Source organism: Haliotis cracherodii, unplaced genomic scaffold (genome assembly GCF_022045235.1).
Source record: "Haliotis cracherodii isolate W230 unplaced genomic scaffold, xgHalCrac1.p SCAF_1, whole genome shotgun sequence".
In the NCBI taxonomy this organism is placed as follows: Eukaryota; Metazoa; Mollusca; class Gastropoda; order Lepetellida; family Haliotidae; genus Haliotis; species Haliotis cracherodii.
This window is the reverse complement of record NW_027266264.1, coordinates 63,548,377-63,569,028: the sequence shown is the minus strand read 5'-3', so window position 1 is coordinate 63,569,028 and position 20,652 is coordinate 63,548,377. Positions and strand designations below refer to the sequence as shown.

At 38.7% G+C, this 20,652-nt stretch overlaps 1 protein-coding gene across 7 annotated transcripts in view; it reads left to right on the top strand.

Moving 5' to 3' along the window:
- LOC139453836 (rho guanine nucleotide exchange factor 28-like) overlaps nt 1-20,652 on the top strand; it is a 251,958-nt gene that overhangs the window by 108,716 nt on the left and 122,590 nt on the right. For 6 of the 7 annotated variants that reach the window (XM_071235686.1, XM_071235454.1, XM_071235606.1 and 3 more), the window contains exons 7-9: nt 16,732-16,859; nt 17,437-17,547; nt 18,962-19,216. In XM_071235686.1, coding sequence (XP_071091787.1) covers nt 16,732-16,859; nt 17,437-17,547; nt 18,962-19,216 — 494 coding nt within the window. Of the gene's footprint in view, nt 1-2,857; nt 3,024-16,731; nt 16,860-17,436; nt 17,548-18,961; nt 19,217-20,652 lie in introns of those variants that run through there. The other variant, XM_071235768.1, reaches the window with a different exon arrangement.

The following is a 20,652-nucleotide window of genomic DNA, read 5'->3' as shown; positions in this document are numbered from 1 at the left end:
TTTACTTTGTTATATAAATTGGTTGAGAGGTGGGTGCTACCTGTAGAGTGGGCTTGGCTGCCTTAGGTCATGTGCTTGATTTTGACCAATGATGATCCTTAGAGGACGACTAAAGCGTCATTAGAAACGAGATGGGTATAATGTGTGAAGACCATTTTCAAAGTAAACATTTATCAGTTGACTGAAAACGAGATACATTGTATGTCGAGCCATTTCTGATAAAATGGATGTGTGGCAATCAGAAGAAAACGTGAGAAGTGATAACATCCGTATTGTCCACAGATAACACAATGTTACACAAGTAGACGATAACATGGGTATGATATGATCTAATATATGCACACACATATATCTTCAACCCGTGACAGCCTTGTAGATAGGCAGTTCTGTGATGTTGTTCTCATCGAGGATACTTATACTGTTATCATGTTTTTTTGTCACATTGATAGACGCAGATTTATACTACTCGTATCAACATTAAGGGCTGTAATTTTATAAGTATTCAAAACATATACTACACAAGAGAAATTACAGAATACCCAATTTCTTCCTGTGACTATTATTTTAATCTGTCATGGCTGGTGGGTAATTTGTACAACACACAGCCTTCCAACTGGGTTGTACAATGTGTGAAGCCCATTTCTTGTGTCCCCCGCTGTGATATTGCTGGAATATTGCTAAAAGCGGCGTAAAACCATACTCACTCACTCCAACTGGGTTGGTCTTTAACTTTATTTCATGGTATATTATGTTTACTTTTAATCAAGCATTGATACGCTGTGTTAAGTAGAATAATTGATTTAAATGTTGAACAAGGAGATTTGTCATGAGATATCATCTACTATCTGGATACAGAGGCTGCTTTGTCATCTCAAGTCTCTTCCTCGTATTTGATAGTCTGATCTGGATAAAGAGGCATTGAATACAATCTGATAACTTTTGACCTAGTTGAAGACACGCCTTCGACATAACCTACATTTGAAGTGTCCGTGTACTTCTGAAAATTTTTTATGCTTATCAATATGTGAAATCTGCAACTTTTTCTTACAGTTCTCCTGTATGGTTTAATATTGTATGAAAGTCCAGAACACAACTGCCTACATTGGTTGTTGACAATATAGGGTTAATCTTTTAACCATCAAGAACTATTTTTGTAAAGGTAGAGGTGAATTCACCCGATGAAGGGGCATTAAGTTGACTAACATTAAGTCCCAGAAATAAAGTTATCTTATTTAAAAATATAACACAAAATATAAATTAAAATCCAAATGGAGCTCAGAACAATGCTTAATTTCAGGCATAGAGATGAGGATATCTAGACTTGAGTTGGATTCCTTTTTTGATTTGAGATAGACAAGGCATTTAGTAGCCATGATATATGGATGAGCCGGGATCAGCAAGATAACGAGGGGCAGAGTAGGTCATGCCGAAGACCTGGGTTCAATTTCCAACATGGGTGCAATGTGTGAAGCCCATTTGTGGTGTCCCTGCTGTGGTATTGCTGTAATATTGCTGAAGGCAGTGTAAAACCATACTCACTCACTCACTCACTCACTCACTCACTCACTCACTCACTCACTCACTCACTCACTCACTCACTCCATAGAGAGTCAAAGTCATATGACCCTGGAACAAACTCTGACCACCAATCTATACAAAGGATGTTGCCTAGTGGTTGAAGTGTTGAGGTAGCCTAGTGGTTGAGGTAGCCTAGTGGTTAAAGTGTTGAGGTAGCCTAGTGGTTAAAGTGTTGAGATAGCCTAGTGGTTAAAGTGTTGGTTTGCCATACTGAAAAAAACCCAGATTTGATTCCCCACATTAGAAGAATCTGTGAAGCTCTTATATGTGATATGTCTGGAATTATTCATAAAGCAGCAGAAAGTCCAGCTCACTCTCTGAAGTTCAGGGTTTAGTATTTATAAAGGAAACAAGTAATTTTGATGGCTTGTACTTGTTTTCCAGTGTTGAATTAGACAGAAGTCTTGACAAAATTTATTTGGTATAAATGTGAATATCAAAATACTTCTGTAATTATTTGTAAGAAAATTTCTTTTGACCAGAATGTTGTTTCATATTTTTGTTTTATTTCAGGTTTTTTTTTGTCAGTAGGTCTCATAAACCAACTAAAAAAATAGATGTCCTAATGACAAGAAAATGAAATGTAAGATTTCCACATGACCCATCTACTGTAGAGTGTATCAGCCATGCCCAAAAAGAGTTACAAGATAATTTCTGCATGTGTTCTGTCATCAGCTTCTAGGTAGCTTAAAACTCTCTTCAAAGCGTTAACACTTTTGTTATGGTCCTTAGTGGTTATCAACAATGTACAGCATACTGATTTACTGGTGACAGGTGGAGAGTTAATGTCACACACCTAAGACCAAAGTATAAGACAGATTAGATTTCTGCCCATGTGATGCACATGGTGTTGTGTCCACCATAGCTTATGTACGGAACTAAGGGTATCGCTCCCTGTGTACTTGGGTCAGAGCACATATTGCTTTTGAACATAAACTTTAGAGATGGGTGTTCGACTGAATTGTTATATTAATCATGATTTGATGTATTGAAGAATGGTCGGAGACCAGACAAGTGCATGTGTCATATGACAACGGTGATCTGAGATATGATACTTGGGAACGATTGTGAAATCAGTGTGACATTCAAACCTGTCTTGACGGTCACATGTGTTGTTGGTGTTTTGGTTGTGTAATGTGAGGAACTGGTGCTGCTGTGAGTTCTTCGTGGCGGATGCTGAAGCATCACAGAAGTGTGTGAATGGTCTGTGATTGTGACCAGTGCGTCAGGTTCGTGATATATATATATATATTGTGTCCACCATCGGTGGTGTTGTGAGTGTCCACCATGTTGAAATGGATAGTGAAAAGGAGGAAGACGAACAGTCTTTACAGCAGCTACGACAACATTGAGCATTTGATGATTCAAGGAGAGAGGGGAACGTATCGGTCACTTTCATTCAATGATTTTGACACCAATACGACATGTAACACACACAATGGGACGTGAGTTGGAAATATTTATTTCTTCTTCTGCAGATTAATTCTTAACTAGATTCAGTACATAAGGGTGAGTGAGTATGTTTAACCCCCTTATAGCAATATTTCAGCAATGTCACGGTGGGGGACATGAGAAATGGGCTTCACACATTGTACCCTTGTGGGGAATCGAACTGGGACTGTGGCGTGATGAGTGAATGCTTTAACCACTAGGCTATCCAACCGCCCCTCAGTGTGTAAGAAAATCACAATGCTGTCCTTGGATTTTATGCTGATGGGCAAGGTGAGCCAGTGCCATGGAAGCGGGTTCTTTTTGGTGATAGTCATATGTTGATTGTATTGATATTTTTATGTGAGATTGTTTGTAAGAAATCTGAAGACATCCTAAATATTCAGTTACCTAGCACTGTTTATAACACACATGACATAAAATAGTCCAACCTTGTTAACTTGAATCCAAAGAAAAGATATTTGGAGTTGTCCATAGTTCAAGAAAAGCTGGGCATAAATATTGATATTATTTATGAGATTCTGCCATAAGGTTACATGTCTCAAATAAAATGTCAAGTTAACAGAGTTTAAGGTTCCACATTATTGTGATAATTACCTTGCAAAACACCCTATTCCTGTGGAAAAATAACCTTGAGCTATAGGACAGTTCCTAGCAACTGTACAGGCGCTGGTGGTACTAGTTGCGGGGCAGGCACCTCTTTATCAAGTTTAACCCTCTGATTTAGCCTGGGCTTATGAAACATGTTTGCTTTAGGTCAATAACTGCCTCATAAATTTGATGTTGGTAATCTGAAGGTCAGGAGTGAATGTGGTCTTAGTGTAAAAATACTTCATTTGATATGTGGTGGTGCAGGATCAGAGCCGGTTGCTGGTCTTGCTGTGAGCCCCCCCAGACACTGGTACAGTCAGTTGTTGATACTGTCTGGAAGAGCCAAACATTGATACTGGTTTGTATAAATATTCATACTGGCCAGAATAGTCAAACATTGATTCATACTAACAATAGGTCAAACAGTCACATATTTATCCTGGCTGGAACAGTCCAGCATTGCTACTGGCCATAGCAGTCAAACATGTATACTCACTGAAACAGTCAAGCATTGCTACTGGCCATTGCAGTCAAACATGTATACTCACTGAACCAGTCAAGCATTGCTACTGGACATTGCAGTCAAACTTTTATACTCACTGAAACAAACATTTGTACTGGCAAGGACAGTCAAACATTGATATTGGCCATAGCAGTCAAACATATACATTCGCTGAAACAATCATTTGTACTAGCTAGGACAGTCAAACATTGGTATTGGCCATAGCAGTCAAACATATATACTCACTGAAACAGTCAAACATTGGTATTGGCCATAGCATTCAAACATACATAGTCTTTGAAACAGTCAAGCATTGCCACCGGCCATAGCAGTCAAACTTTTGTACTTACTGAAACAAAGCCAAACAAACATTTGTACTGGCTAGGACAGTCAAACATTGATATTGGCCATAGCAGTCAAACATATATACTCACTGAAACAAACATTTGTACTGGCCAGAACAGTCAAACATTGATACCATAATATAAACAGAATTCAAGTGAATGTATTGATCTATGACACATTGTTTTTTTTAGATATTTGTGTATGTGTAGGATAAAGTATGTTTGAGGGTTTTAGATATCATAAAAACTTAGGGGGAATAGTTTTATCTAACTTATAAACTGAAAAAAGAAACAAAAACAAAAACAAAATTCATCAACATTTTTATGTTTGATACATTCTTTCCATGAACCTTAGGAAACAGGCGTAAAATATCTGTTGCTGGCGTACAGTACTTGAAAAAGACTCTTAAAAGTATGGGCTACAGATACGAAGGTTGTGTGTCCCCGGGAATATAAAGAAAACATTTGTCATTGATTTTACATGTCATTACATTGCGTTCAAACGCAAAATAATTTTCGTGCGAGATTCATTCAAATGTTAGAATGTAAATGGAAGTTGTATTAATAAAATTCCTGGGGTATTATAACATATATCATATAGCAAATATCCCTGGGATGTTATATCACTTCCCTAGGATATTATTTAAGATCCCAGGTATATTATGACATACTTGTTTATGAGATTTAATCCCACTGGAGAACAATAGGATGATATCGGTGGAGGTTTGAGAGTTGCTTTGTTATGTATGAGCAGGACTGCTTGTTTACGTCAACATTTTGATCTGGACAAATTGGTTTGGTATTGAAAGTTGATAAGGTATTCCCTATAAGGACTTTCTGCTTCAATGAACACCATGTTTTAAGTCAATGTATAAGCATCAATTATTGTCATTTGTCACACTGCCTGTGTCATATTTTGAAGATTATATTTCCAAAAAGAAAATATTTGTCAACAGATAATGTGAATTTGTTAAAACACCAGCTTTCAAATTCATGAAAGTGTTGCTTCAGAAAGATGTCAATAGATAGCTGAATTTGTTAAAACACCAGCTTTTAACATAATGAAAGAGTTGCCACAGAAAAAAATGTCAAAAGATAGCTGAATTTGTTAAAACACCAGCTTTCAAAATCATAAAAGTGGTGCCTAAGAAAAAAAGATGTCAATAGATAGCTAAATTTGTTAAAACACCAGCTTTCAAAATCATGAAAGTGTTGCCACAGAAAAAAGATGTCAATAGATAGTTGAATTTGTTAAAACACTAGCTTTCAACATCGTGAAATTGCTGCTACAGAAATATGCTTTAGGCAACCAAAATAAGACCTGCTTTTGTCCCTTGATTCACAAAAGACTCCTGGGTAAAAAAGCAATGTGTGAAATGTGTAACTGCCACCATTGTGCGTCAACACATGCAGACAGGGTGCAGGACGCAGTGTTTGGACGACACAACCCGGACTGTCGTGCTTGCACTAGATTAAACAGCTTGTTAGTTTGCACCTCCGCTAACCTGCCACTCTTACAGCTCCAGCTCACTGGTGTTGTCAACTGTTGTGATCAAGGAGTTGAGGTTATTGTTGGTTGTGGCCGAGGATTTGAGGTTATTGTTGGTTGTGGTCGATGAGTTGAGGTTATTGTTGGTTGTGGTCGAGGAGTTGAGGTTATTTAAGAATTGACCTTCACTTTGTGTGAGTTCATTGGAGTATGAACCTGCATAGAGTGAGGGCCAAACTGTATGAACGTTGGAGCTTGTGACAACGTTCATACAATGTTTGGCCCTCACTCTATGCAGGTTCATACTCCAATGAACTCACACAAAGTGAAAGTCAATTCTTATAATTTTTTATCACAATTTCTTTCCTCAAAGGACGTAGGCCAAGATCTAAACACAATTTTATTTAGTATGTGTGACTTCATGTTTACACTGACAGCTAAACAACAACCAGCTATATCGCGGAATAAAATAGTTCCCCCAAAAGAGAGGTGGCATGAGCGTATGGATGCAGAACTTGCTCTTCAGAAACATCTTACGCAACACATGTGTTCATATAATATCCCCATTAGATGAAAAAGGTCTGTAATGAACTACCTCAGTAAGTCAGTCACAATGACAGCGCGTCGTAATACATTTACATCAGGTACAAGACGTCAAAATGGCCGACACGATAAACGTGACGGGGGGATTTCCGAAGTTGTTAATGAACCTGTGGCAGTTACATGTGTTAGTCATCATTGATCAACTGACCGATTATTGAAAGGTGATTAAAGATGCGTCAAACAGACACCAAGGTAAATTCGTAGATTGCTGGAGACGGTCAGTGACAGCCTAGACACAGATCGAGTCGATACTGACGATAGTTTGGATATGCATTTTTTCGTTTGTTCATTAGGATGGGCCGTAGCGAGGAAATTCGTGAACAGTCATGCAGTCAAGCTCTCTTACGTTTCTCAATGTATACTGAAATGCTGAGACCAAGATTAAGAGGTTCTAAATGATCAGAAATAATGCTTATGTATGTTTTCGTGCTAGGGAATTCCCAGGGGTTTCCCCAGGAATGTGGAAGTAGTCCGTCAGTGTTTACGTCATTTCAAGAACACGGTCTCGTGAAAAGCGTATGAATGTCAAATGGTGTCGTTCATACACTTATGAACGTCAACTTCGCGGTCATGTGATCGACCTCTCATCCAATGGAAAAGCCGTATATCGTGTAAACGTCAAATTAAAAAATTATTGTTGGTTGTGGTCGAGGAGTTGAGGTTATTGTTGGTTGTGGTCGAGGAGTTGAGGTTATTGTTGGTTGTGGTGAGGTAAGGTGAGGTTATTGTTGGTTGTGGTCGAGGAGTTGAGGTTATTGTTGGTTGTGGTCGAGGAGTTGAGGTTATTGTTGGTTGTGGTTGAGGAGTTGAGGTTATTGTTGGTTGTGGTCAAGGAGTTGAGGTTATTGTTGGTTGTGGTGAGGTGAGGTGAGGTTATTGTTGGTTGTGGTCGAGGAGTTGAGGTTATTATTGGTTGTGGTCGAGGAGTGGAGGTTATTGTTGGTTGTGGTGAGGTGAGGTGAGGTTATTGTTGGTTGTGGTCGAGGAGTTGAGGTTATTGTTGGTTGTGGTCGAGGAGTTGAGGTTATTGTTGTTTGTGGTCAAGGAGTTGAGGTTATTATTGGTTGTGGTCAAGGAGTTGAGGTGAGGTTACGATTGTTTCATTGTATACATATACTACTCAATAGAAGTTAAAGATATTACTGTTGTTAGTCTGTCATGCGAGGACAGATTAACTATAGTAACATGAAAGAATCGGGTGTTCTTCAAGTTCTTTTGAGCAGTAGATCTGTTTTTATTGTGTTCCTGGGCCCCGTTCCACAAAGCGTTCGTAGTGCTACGACTGTCGTAAGTCTATGTTAAAGTATAGGAGTTACGGTCGCCTGAGCGCTATGTTCGCTTTGTGGAACAGGGTCCTGGTACGAAAAGAATCATGGGGAATGTTTTTGTGTCTTTAGCAATAGAGTTCTTCAACTCATAAATTTTGCATGTTTGGCATGTCAATCATACCACTCAACTATTGATAGGGATACTGTTATTGTCTCATTGTACACCAAGGTGACTACTTATACCATGTGTATGTAGTAGGTATCAAAAATCTCTCAGCCCCATCAGATGACTGGTTCCTGTCAGCATTTGCAATGCATTATCTTTACGACTGTGTAGACAAATGGCATTATCCATGTTAGTGAACCTTTGGTTGTGGCTTTCATAGGAAAGTGTTCATTACTGCAGGTAAAATATGATGTTAAATATGATATTAAATATGATGTTAAATATGATATTAAATATGATTTTATTAAATGGGTTTGCTTCTATTAGCTATAACCAGGGGTCCGGAAAATTTAAAATCCCAATCGGACATTTGCATTTAGGCCACGCCCCCTTCAAACAGCGTATTTCAGTACGACTTTTCACACACATTACAAGTTTACGTATTCATAATATGATGAATTATGAATTGTTTCAATTTAACCAATTGTTTAATTCACCGGACAATTAATAACAAATAATATCATTTTAGATTTACATGGAAAACATACATTTGTTTTTGTTATAATAACGATCTGTTAACGTAGTGAACGGTCTAATTAATATTCATGAGTTATATTCATGAGTCTGCTCAAGTGTACGCGTTGTAACATTTGGATCGAGACTATTATCCCATATTTGGTTATCACGTGACCTCACGGGAAAAGTTTTTTTTAAACTAAAGATTTTTTTAAAAACAAGACAGATAATTTAATCACAAATACTAAAATATCGTTGATAGCAATAGTTATTTGAATACTTTTTTCATCTGTACTTAATTATTGACCATAAAAAAATTGGATATCGATCGTCCGAGAAAGCAAAATGGCGGTCAATCAAGATTCAATATACGACTAGCTACTGAAAACAATAAAATCTGCAAATCCTCATTGTATGTCAACCAAGTGAAAGTCGTTAGCCACGACTTACAAAATGATCGTCCAGACTTTGAGGGTTTGGCAGTTCGCTCGACTGATCTGCATCGGTCGACTGGCTGTCGTCACGCTTTCGCTTCTTGTCTGAGGTTTCGTATCGTAGCATTGTAAGGATAATGAGGTACATCGATGATGCAAGGTATTAATGTACAGTTGTAAACACCTTTCACTCAAATTAACAAGATGTTCTCAGTAATTAATCCTCGATTAATCAGTGTCAACTCAGTTTATTGCCTATTACAGTGATTGACCGATTGGACTATCATGTAGGTACGATGTATTTACAGCAATCAAAACAAACAAAGCTTGTCTGTGTAGTTAATCTTCATTGTGTTGCAACTGCAGACAGAAACTGCTCAGTCCTAACTGTTGATCATGTCCGGTCAAAATTTAAGAATGTCCGGACAATACTTTTTAAAATGTCCGGTAAGCAATATTTTAAAACGGACATTTGAGATTCCCAATCGGACATGTCCGGCGCATATGACGGTTTCCGGACCCCTGGCTATAACCCCATGTAGGTGCATGCTAAAAGGTAATTGTCAAACTAGTGTGCAGAATGCAATCATTGTCTGCTTGCTGTCATGTTTGATGAGATTTAAGGAGTTAAAGATTTCCACTCAGTAGTGCCGTAGGTATGATGTGGCACAAAAAGCAAGTGCTATCACATAAAACTGCCTTTGTGTGTTAGTCAGTCTCACAATCCCTGAACTATATTATTTTCCCTTCTGCCAAGCCCTTACTGAAATAATAGTATATGGCGCAAGTCTTTGAAAGACACATGGAAGTGATACACATAAGGAAGAGAATTTATGGATGTCAACTTCTTTATTATGAGGAACACAACGTTTCGGAGTATATGCTTACTCCTTCATCAGGTGAATGATGAAGGAGTAAACATATACTCCGAAACGTTGTGTTCCTCATAATAAAGAAGTTGACATCCATAAATTCTCTTCCTTATATGTAGCAATTCTAGATTTTCCACAGGTTCACAGGGGCTCCTTTTCACTTTAAATGTAGTTGTTTGTTTCTATCAATTTATATATATTCAGAAAGTAAGTGTTTTATTATAATGTAGTTGATACTAGGGCTGGGACGAGTCCAAATTTACTACCCAGGTACCCACCCCCCTATTACCCGACCCTACCCGGGCACCCACTGTAGATATCTAGAGATAGGTACAAACTGTCCGATTCGGAAAAGTTTGACCGTAGCCCTGGCAAAATGTATTTAGATACAATCTGGTCATGCATACACTGAAGTTTACTGCATGCAGTTTTATCTTTATTCAAATATATACAAGTCAGAAAGAAATGGGAACCTTTAAGCGACTTATAACCATAGAGTTTTAGATAATTTTTGTCATTAAACCACAAGTCTGGGTAGTCCTGTGGGTACCCGGGTCCTACTCAGGACCCACCCGACCCGAGTACCCGAGTTACCCATCCCAGCCCTAGTTTTACAACACCAACATTAAAGAGATGTTGATCTTTTTGTCCCACAACCAAGTGATTTTTCATTTAAGTGTCAAGTAATAAACTCACTACCATGTCTAGCATGGAAGTGTTAAACGACAGTGCATGTGGGCAGCTGTTGAGGGTGCTGGTAACATTGTGCAGTGAGAAACGTTGATGATGAGGTGAGACCAGCCTGTTACCACACCATGTGTCTCCGATCATATGACCTCCGTGAGATATTGATTGATATCTCCCAGCTTGTAGTATATCGATATATTCCATTGAGGGACCCACCCTTTTCTACAACAAAGTGGATTGGACGAACTACATTTGTACTTGATTGCGGATACAATTTCTCAAACAATAGATGCCCTGGTCAAATAGTGGCAACAAGGTAATTAAACAGGGTTGAAGATACGGTTAAATACCATACAACAGTGGGTGCAGGCAGTAGGGATGTGAGGCAGCGAGGTTGTGATGTAATGAGGTCAGTGCACTATCAATATTTATAACAGTACTTGTTTACTGATGCAAATGGTTTCATAAAGAAAGTGTTCATTGCCGCAGGTAAAATATGATGTTGAATATGGCATATTTTATTACATTAAATATGAGTTTATCAAATGGGTTTGCTTATATAAACTATGACCCAATGGAGGTGCATGTTAAAAGGTTATAGTCAAATTAGTGTGCAGAATGCAATCATTGTCTGCTTGCTGTCATGTTTGATGAGGGTTGAGGATTTACACTCATCAGTGGCACAGCTGCTATGTGGCACAAAAAGCAAGTGCTTTCACTTTGAAATGGATTCAAAACTAAAATATCATAAAATAAATTTTAAAACAAATTACCATAGTTCTCTTTCAATTTTTTACAGTTACATGATCAATGGGTAGTTTACAGGTTGACCTGGATAATAGTGTTGAGAGTGTCATGGATGGGCTGGTTCAGTATTGGTGCTTGGTGTTTGTGAGGATATCTGGGTTTGATCGCACTGATCAAACTGTTGTACACTTACAATGTGTTATGCCCAGTGGTAGGATATTGTTGTAACTTCTGTGTGGTTTGTGTTTGATAAGAGTTGTTAGTGTTTAAGAAAAGATGATCTGCAACATGTTTGCTTAAATCTTAATCTCCAAGCAGAATGTGGGAATGAATGTTGTTTTATGCCGCAGTCAGCAATATTTCACCTGCATGATGGCAACCTGTTAAAAATCAAATCTGAGCCAGGTAAACCATTGGTTGATATCATGAGCAATGAGCAAACTGTCAGAGCTTGAGAATGAGACAGGACACACACTGGAAGCACCTGATCCTTAACTCTTGGTTTTTATGACGAGCAGGTGTACTGTGGACTTATTCTGCCTGGGAATCCCCACCGGCCAACCATGGCCTAATTTATGATGACAGAAAGATCTGACTCTGTTGATGGAGAATGTTGATGATAGGGCTCATATGTTTCATGGACAGAATCTCGTTAACCTGAACTGTTTTACCTGTTTTACCTCTGAGGGTTACCTGTGGCACATGGGAGGATTTACCTGACGTAGGATGTTAATTCTTGTAATCATTTGAAATGCAGTGCAGGAAGATTTCCCCAGGGGAGATGTGTCGTTAATCTCAACACTGAAATGAATTGATTATCACGGCTACTGTGTATATCCTTGTAAAGGTAAGCACCTCCTTAATAGAAGAAGGGGGCGGTTGGGTAGCCTAGTGGTTTAAGCGTTCGCTCGTCATGCCGAAGACCCGGGTTCAATTCCCAACATGGGTACAATGTGTGAAGCCCATTTCTGGTGTCCCCTGCCGGGATATTGCTGGAATATTGCTAAAAGTGGCATAAAACCAAACTCACTCACTCACTTAAGAGAAGAAGCGTTAATAATGAGGTCACTAGGAATTCATTGTATTGAGATAGATACACCGATATCAATACAAGAGTGATCATTAATCAGCTGATTGTTTGTTCCCAGTTTATAGCCAAGTAATGCAATGTGTTTGATAGGCAAATGTGAAATATAAGAATATATTATATTTAGTGTTCATTGTGCATGTAATCTATACAGTCGTTTGCTCGTGCATAATATACTATTCAAAAGAAGTTAAAGAAGACCTGATTCTTTCATATTACTTTTGTAAATCTGTCGAGACTGAGACATAATATTTGAGCATGTTTGGTGTTATTGTTCCACAGGCCCTGGTATATTGCAAGTGTTAGGTTAGGTAGCCCAGTAGTTTGGGTGCATCCTGATGCTTAAGGTCTGGGTTTGATTTCACCTTGGTTCTATGGTGATGTCGGGGTGGTGGGGTAGATGAGTGGTTGAAGCGTTCGCTTGACACGCTGAAGGGCCTGGGTTCAATTCCCCACATGGGTACTATGTGTGAAGCCCATTTTGGAAGTTCCCGCCATGATATTGCTGGAATATTGCTAAAAGCTGCATAACACCATACTCACTCACTCACTCACTCAATGGTGATGTCAAACTTTGTGTCTCTGACTGTGAAAATATATCAAAATGGTTTAAACCTCAATATTCTTGCTTGCTGATTCGCTTTTCTCTTTTTAGTTTCAATTGCTGCAAATATTGTTGATGTTTTGAATATGGCATCAAGTCTGAAAAATGACCATTCGCACACCACAAGCATGTTTTCGAACTGATTAATTGAGCGTTAGGAGTTATTTACGTCTGCGTGTTTCGATCGAAGCGACTTCATTCCCAGTGGATTCTGATCTAAGATTCAAGAGGACTTGATTCATTGTGCCAGTCAGTGGATGATCATTGATTCTCACCTTCAGCACTGAAGAGCAGCAGCTTGGCACACCTGTAAGCAGCTTGGGGATGCTCGGATTCGCCTCATCAGTTGAGGCACCAAGTCGGTCACATGAAGAAACATCTCCTGATATTAATTACTCACAGATTACTGTTGAACATAGGAGGCATGGGAGATGCCACATGGGATTTAAATGTGGCATCCAATTCTAGCTTTAAGAGTCTGAATGGAATTTAGGTTAAAATCTACCAGAATGCTGAAATCTACCAGAATGCTGCATTCTGTCATTTTTTATCAACCGTGTTCTGAATGAAAGCTACATCTGGATCCAGCTAGCCGACTTCTATAAGAAGAAAAGCAAGAAAATGGTCCTGATTTGGAATCGATTGTACACCTAGCCAAGACTGATGAGTCTAATGGCGAGTGCCATTGTGGTCCTGATTGATGCAGTGAAGGCACCTTTACTCCATTGTCAGACATGGATAGAAAAGTGGAAAATCACAGCTGTCCTATGACAGTTTAATCCTATGTCGTCTAAGGTGCCACAATTTGCTGTGCAGAGTTGTGTCTCTTGAGCACACCAGAAACCTACGATTGTGAGTTTGAATCCCAGGTCGCCCACAGTTTAGTTTCTAGGTTCGACAGCACCTGTGCTAGTTTCACCAAAGTGGTAAATATTTGAGACCTGTATCACGCCACTTTCCTTACACCTTAAGCTGAAACATATGGGCGGCCATTCGGTTAAAAAATACAAAGTTAAGAAAAGGACAAAAATACTCAATAAACGTCAAATATTACGAATATAGAACTAAATGTTACTAATAAAGGTCAAAATTCAAAACAATGAGACGCCAGTTGAAAAAAATACAAAGTTGATATAAAGGTCAAAAGTGCACAATATTATTAATAGTCAAATGTTTACGAAAAGACGTCATAAGAAAAGAAAGAACAATGTGTACGAAAGAACGTCAGTGAGCACGAAAGGACATTGACAATATAGAACTCCGAGTTTAATCGGCTTGTTCAGCCGTGTATATGATAACTGCATGCATGCCGAGGTGCACAATGTATTACGTCACTCCTCGTGCACTCACCGTCTGACGTCACACACATATATATAATGTACTCGTATAATGTATAATGTAAAGCATCATCACCGGCCAAGGGCCTTTTCATAAATACAGTATACTGTGTAATCCGACATCTGCCTAATTAGGACATGTATTGTATACAACCTTCAATAAACATTCATTTAACACTAAACTAGAATTAATCTACAATGATCCAATTAACTATTCATGCACGGTGAACACATAGTTCTTTCTTTTCTTATGACGTCTTTTCGTAACATTTGACTATTCATATTAATACTTTCGACCTTTGTTTCAACTTTGTATTTGTCTAACCGGCATCTGTTTGTTTTGTATTTTGACATTTATTAGTAGCATTTAGTTCTTTATTCGTAATATTTGACCTTCATTGTGTACTTTTGTCCTTTTTTTCAACTTTGTATTTTTTGACCGAATGGCCGCCCATAGAAACGCTATGATATAACTGGAAGACTGTTAAAATTGGTGTTCAACCCATCCCACTCACTCAATCATTATTTAATGACTGATTTGAAACTTGAGCAGGTAAAAAGCATAGTTAATCTTTCTGCCACTGAAATAGATGGTTGTTGTTTGCAGTTGTGAACTCGGTGGGCATGCAGCCATTTTTCTGAAGCTTACGATATGCAAGGGACTGAATCTGATTTTTCTGCATTTTCTCATTCTGTTATAAATTTCTTTTGTTGTTATTTCTTTTGTAATTACATTCTATTCATGGACAGGTATAATCAGAAGATCAATGGGGTTGTCTGTAGAGGCAGATTTTAATGAGGGTCCTGTTACACTGCTTCAATCAATAATGACTTTTGTTCGACCATTACAACAATAATAGCTTTTTGCTTTCATCATAAAAGAACTCCCTCTTTTACAAGCCACATGTGAAGTTAATGATTTCAGAGAATTTGTAATGCAATGGTTTGATTGTGTCCAATGAGGCAAAATGGACATTATGAAAACATAGAAATTGGTGGCTGCTTGATTTGATTAGATCCCTAATCTGGCGTGTGTATTGCATTATGAGTGCTGTGATGGAACAAGATTGAAGGGTTGGTATTGCAGGACAAACGTTTAGAAATGGCATTGATTGTTCACATGGTTGTATAGGTAAATCTCTCTTCCTTTAGATGATTAGCTATGGTAGTTGACAACATGTTACCGGAGGTGTATGAGAGCCCCTGGAGGGAATATGTTCTTTAAACCCTGCAGGGACTCAGTTTCATTATCAGCGATGACAACTTGAGGTCTGCTAGAATCAGATAAGACATTGTTGGCCTTTGGTTGGGAGGTGAGTTGGTTAGGCCATATGGGCTGGGGAATAACTGTCTTGGGCCATATGGGCTGGGGAATAACTGTCTTGGGCCATATGGGCTGGGGAATAACTGTCTTGGTCCATGTGGACTGGGGAATAACTGTCTTGGTCCATGTGGACTGGGGAATAACTGTCTTGGGCCATAGGGGCTGGGGAATAACTGTCTTGGGCCATATTGGCTGGGGAATAACTGCCTTGGGCCATAAGGGCTGGGAAATAACTGCCTTGGCCATATGGATATTGGAATAATTGCTTTGGGTCATGTTGGCTGGGGAATAACTGTCTTGGTCCATGTGGACTGGGGAATAACTGTCTTGGGCCATGTGGACTGAGGAATAACTCTCTTGGGCCATATGGGCTGGGGAATAACTGTCTTGGGCCATATTGGCTGGGGAATAACTGCCTTGTGTCATATGGACTTGGGAATAACTGCCTTGGGCCATATGGATATTGGAATAACTGCCTTGGGCCATATGGACTGGCGCATGACTGCCGTGGGTCATGTTGGCTGGGGAATAACTGTCTTGGACCCTTTGGGCTGAAAGATAATTGGCCTTGGGCCATATAGACTGGGACATGACTTCCTTGGGTCAGTAGGGCTGGGAGATAACTGCTGTGGGCCATGTAGGCTGAGAGAATTGGGGCATTTGGGCTTGGGAAGAAGTTTCTTAGGTCATGTGGGCTGGGCTTAACGCAGTGCGATTTCAATACAAAAGGTTGGCCATGAGATGAGATTTATGACACATATGGATGTCTCTGAACCAGTGAGATTATGACACATATGGTTGGTCCTGCAGTGAAAGCAGTGAGATTATGACATATATGGTTGGTCCTGAGATGGAAGCAGTGTGATTATGACACATATGGTTGGTCCTGAGATGGAAGCAGGGAGATATAGAGTGCCTTCAGAGAATGTCTTCCTGAATTAAAAAGCGTCACTATCGATATGAGAAGTGTATTGAAAAGCGGGGAGGTTATGTTGAAAAATAAAATTAAAAACACTTTCACATCAGTTGGTTTTGTTTGTTAGGCTGAGAACTTGTTGACAAGCCCTTGTATGACACAAAAGGTTTTTGTTGTGATGGAGACATGGAGATTATGCTGTGTTATTGTGTTGCAGGTACAACACACATGGCATGGTGACAGTTGACACACAACGTATTGAACAGGAACATGGCATCATCCAACATCACAGCAGCGGGAATACTTCCCTAACTACATTCCAAAACTCATCACAAACCTCTGTTGGTATGTATACCATTTACTAATGAAACGTTTTATACAATATAACATTTGTAAAATAACTATTTAATATTATCATTATAAATTGCAGCACTGAAGCTACGATGGTATTTGTTGATATTCCGTGGTGAAATCTCCATGAAACGGAAATTGTTATGTACATGTGAATACAAGAATATTAAACAATGGTAAGATGTGTTCGAGAAAGCAGTTATGCCATAGGTCTGTTGCCAGAGATCGGAGCCTCATTAATATTGCAAAAAAGGGAAGCATTTGAGTGTCTGTGATGAGAATGTGGTGAAATATTGTAATGTTAGTATGATAATTATTGACTTTGTAAACTTATTAAGATACTTTTGTGTTTTGAATGCTTGACTGTGTGTATGCTTTGTTATATTTCTTAAAAATCACCTTGGCACCATTTCCAATACTTGTATTTAATTTTCCCCAAATGTAGACATACATTGTCTTCAGAATGTCAGGGTGACCATTGCCCTGGATGGCCATTCTCCTCATGTAACAGGGAAATGTGAAATAAAATGTTAAAAACAAAAAAAAGATACTTTTGTGTGTTTTCTTTCAGAGCAAGATATTGATATGCTACAGGAGAGTGGGGCGGGCATGAAGAGGGGAGACAACTCTGACCAGCGTCACTTTGAATCCGACTGGCCTGTGAAGCGAGACTCAATCTCAGGTTAGAATGCATGGATTGATCTATTTACACAGTAGGTAGGATGCATGAAGAATTATTATGACATTGAAGCTAATATATTTCAAATTCAATATTTGAAGCTTATTATTCCTAACTGTTCATATGTTGTGTTTGAAGTACACACTCTTTAAAACTGTTTTTTCCCCATTTCCACATTACTACAGGAACTCTTAGTCTTCATTGCTTTTTTGGAACCAGTAAGAATTAAATCATGATCAGTACATGTTTTCAGTATTGAGAGACGCTTTTGAACTGAACTGATATCAATCAGTGTGTGTGATATCTTATTTCAATTAAAAATGTCTTTTAAACTATCAAGACTTTCAAATGAATGATGAAACATTTATATAGTAGTTAGAATGTGTGTATATTTAATATGGCATGGAAGCTAACAAGAGTACAACTGAAGATTAAGGATTATTCAGGATTAATCTTGACCTGCTCAGAGGCTGATAATCAGCCAATATCTGCAGCCAATGTCTGATATCTTCCCAAAAGGAATTATACATTTCCCCATTTATCTAATTATATTCATATTGTCGGATCATTGACAGCCATGTTTATTGCCATTTCTCACGCTATAACAAGGGTTGTTGCATCACACTGATATTTTACATACTCAGATGATGGCCTGATTTTAAGATAATGTTGTCCTTTATAAGTGAGGGAGATGTTTTGCAGTTGTTCTTAAGATTAGCAAGAAAACTACAAATGTTTTAAAGTGTCCGAAAACCCATAACACAGGGATACCTAATTTGATAGCTTGAAGAGCTGACTTGTGTTTCAATGAGAGTGAGTGAGTTGGGTATAACGCCGCTTTTAACAGTATTCCATTTGGCGTGTCAACTTAATGTGGGAGGAAAGCCTGAAATGATGCAGGTCTCAGACGTTTTACCACTTCGATGAAAGCCATGAGCACGGGTATGGTGCTGACAAACCTAGAAACATAATCGGGGCGAACCGGGATTCGAACCCACAATCATAGGTTTCTGCTTGCCCAAGGGACACAACTCTGCACAGCGAATCGCGGCGCCTTAGACGACTGGGCCACCTGCGCCCCCGTTTCAATGAGAATATCGAAGAAGTGGCTTTAATACTTCATTTTGACATTATTGCATTAAATTCAATATTAAAATACTTCTGACTTTGAGAAAATAAAAACTTTAACTAAAATCCTAATTTTGAACATTTCCTAATTTGCCTGCTATGGTCACTTTGTTCGAAATAATAGATGAACATCTTATATTAGTTTTAAGTGTTTATGTTTTTTTGTATAAAATATGAACTAATAAAATATGTACCATAAAAATATGATATGTATTAAATTATTTGATTGGTGTAGTTAGATAGTCTAGCTGCTGTGAACACTGTGTCACTTGTATGTTTCTGTTGGCAGATGGTCCTATGGTAGCATGTGATACTCGCATGGAGCAGACCATCGATCGCATCTTCCAGGAGCGACAGGCACATCATGACATGATTGAGAGTATCGTCGGTGTCCCCATGTATGATGTTGGTGCTGAGGTTGATGACTGTGACGACTATGGAAGCACAGATGAGGGGGTCAGGTCAAGGCCATCCTCATTTATTCGTGATGGATCTGAGTCGGACATACAGGAAGACTTCACACAGGATCCTCAGTGCATTATGGGTAAATATTAAACTTACTAAGCAACAAGCAATACAAGGAGACATCGGCAACTTTTTTTCAGAATGAGGTTGAATGTGAATATATCACAACAGCCTGTAAATAATTGAGTAAAGGCAAACCAGTGGTCGACGATATGAGCAATTATGCTCACATTCAGCCATGACACTCATATTTCATTAGTCATCTGTTTGCAAGACCTGTGAAGATCCGGGGTAGAATAGGTATTCAGCAACCCATGCTTGCCCTAAAAGGCGACTAATGAGAATGGGTGGACAGGCTTGCTGACTTGCTTGATGCATATCATCGTCTCCCAATGCTCATGATGTCAACTACTGGATTGTCTTGTCCAGACTTGATTATTTACAGACCACCATCATGTAGCTGGAATATTGCTGAGTGCGGCGTTAAACAACAAACAAACAAAACATCTGTTTCAACAAGCATGGGATAACACTCGGGACAAGACCTGCTTTGGAATCACCAAGGGTGCACACTATGTTCTTGACAATCTATTGTATCATTATATAGAGGAAAAGAAATTTTCAACATTTGTAGGCAGACTTGTCAGATGGAATGTGTTGTACCCAAAAGGCATGGATCGTTGCTCAAGATATCATTCACTGGATTGTCTGAGCCAGAATTATTTACAGGCTGCTGCAATATTGCATTAAACAACAGACAAACAAGCAAATAAACAAACAGTACTTGTTGAACAGATGTTTTCTTGTTGTGATAACATGCTTGCTCTTGGTATTCCTCCCACCTTGTAGAGGTCAAAGGGAACCTCTTTGTGGGACACATGGACCTTATATTCCTACCAGTTCTTGTCTAAAGATTGTTCTTGCTGAAGTCCAATGTTTAAAAATTACAGCGCTTACCTTTGTCTAATAATAGGATATACTGTCACATTAACGAACCAATCACAGCTGCTGTTACAAATATGCTCATTCGTAACATAGCAATTTTTGCCAAAAATGTAGATTAAGATTTGGTGCAGGGTCCCACCTTTGTTTTTTTCTCAATCCGGACAGATACCTGTGTCATCTTTTAACCTTTTGTCAACCCCAGTGGATCAGCCAGGCTACAGATCATCCTGTTCTGTGATGCATGCGGTGTCACAACGTATCCTATGTTATATACTGGACAAAAAAAGTTAGGGTTCATGAATATTTTGGGGGATTTTTGTTGTTGTGAAGAAGTTTCTTTAAATGTGTACGGTATATAAACATATTTTATGATCCCAAACTTTTTTTGTTCAGTAAAGATACACTTCCAACTTGGTAAAATGTCCACTGATTCTTACCATTATTTATTTATCTATGTCTTTGGAATCCTCATTCTGTGTATATGGTAGAGGAGGCCACATGCTGGTATATAGTTCGATCTACTAGCCTTGACATTAATTTGTCACACCCCTTCAGAGCCCCACACCATTG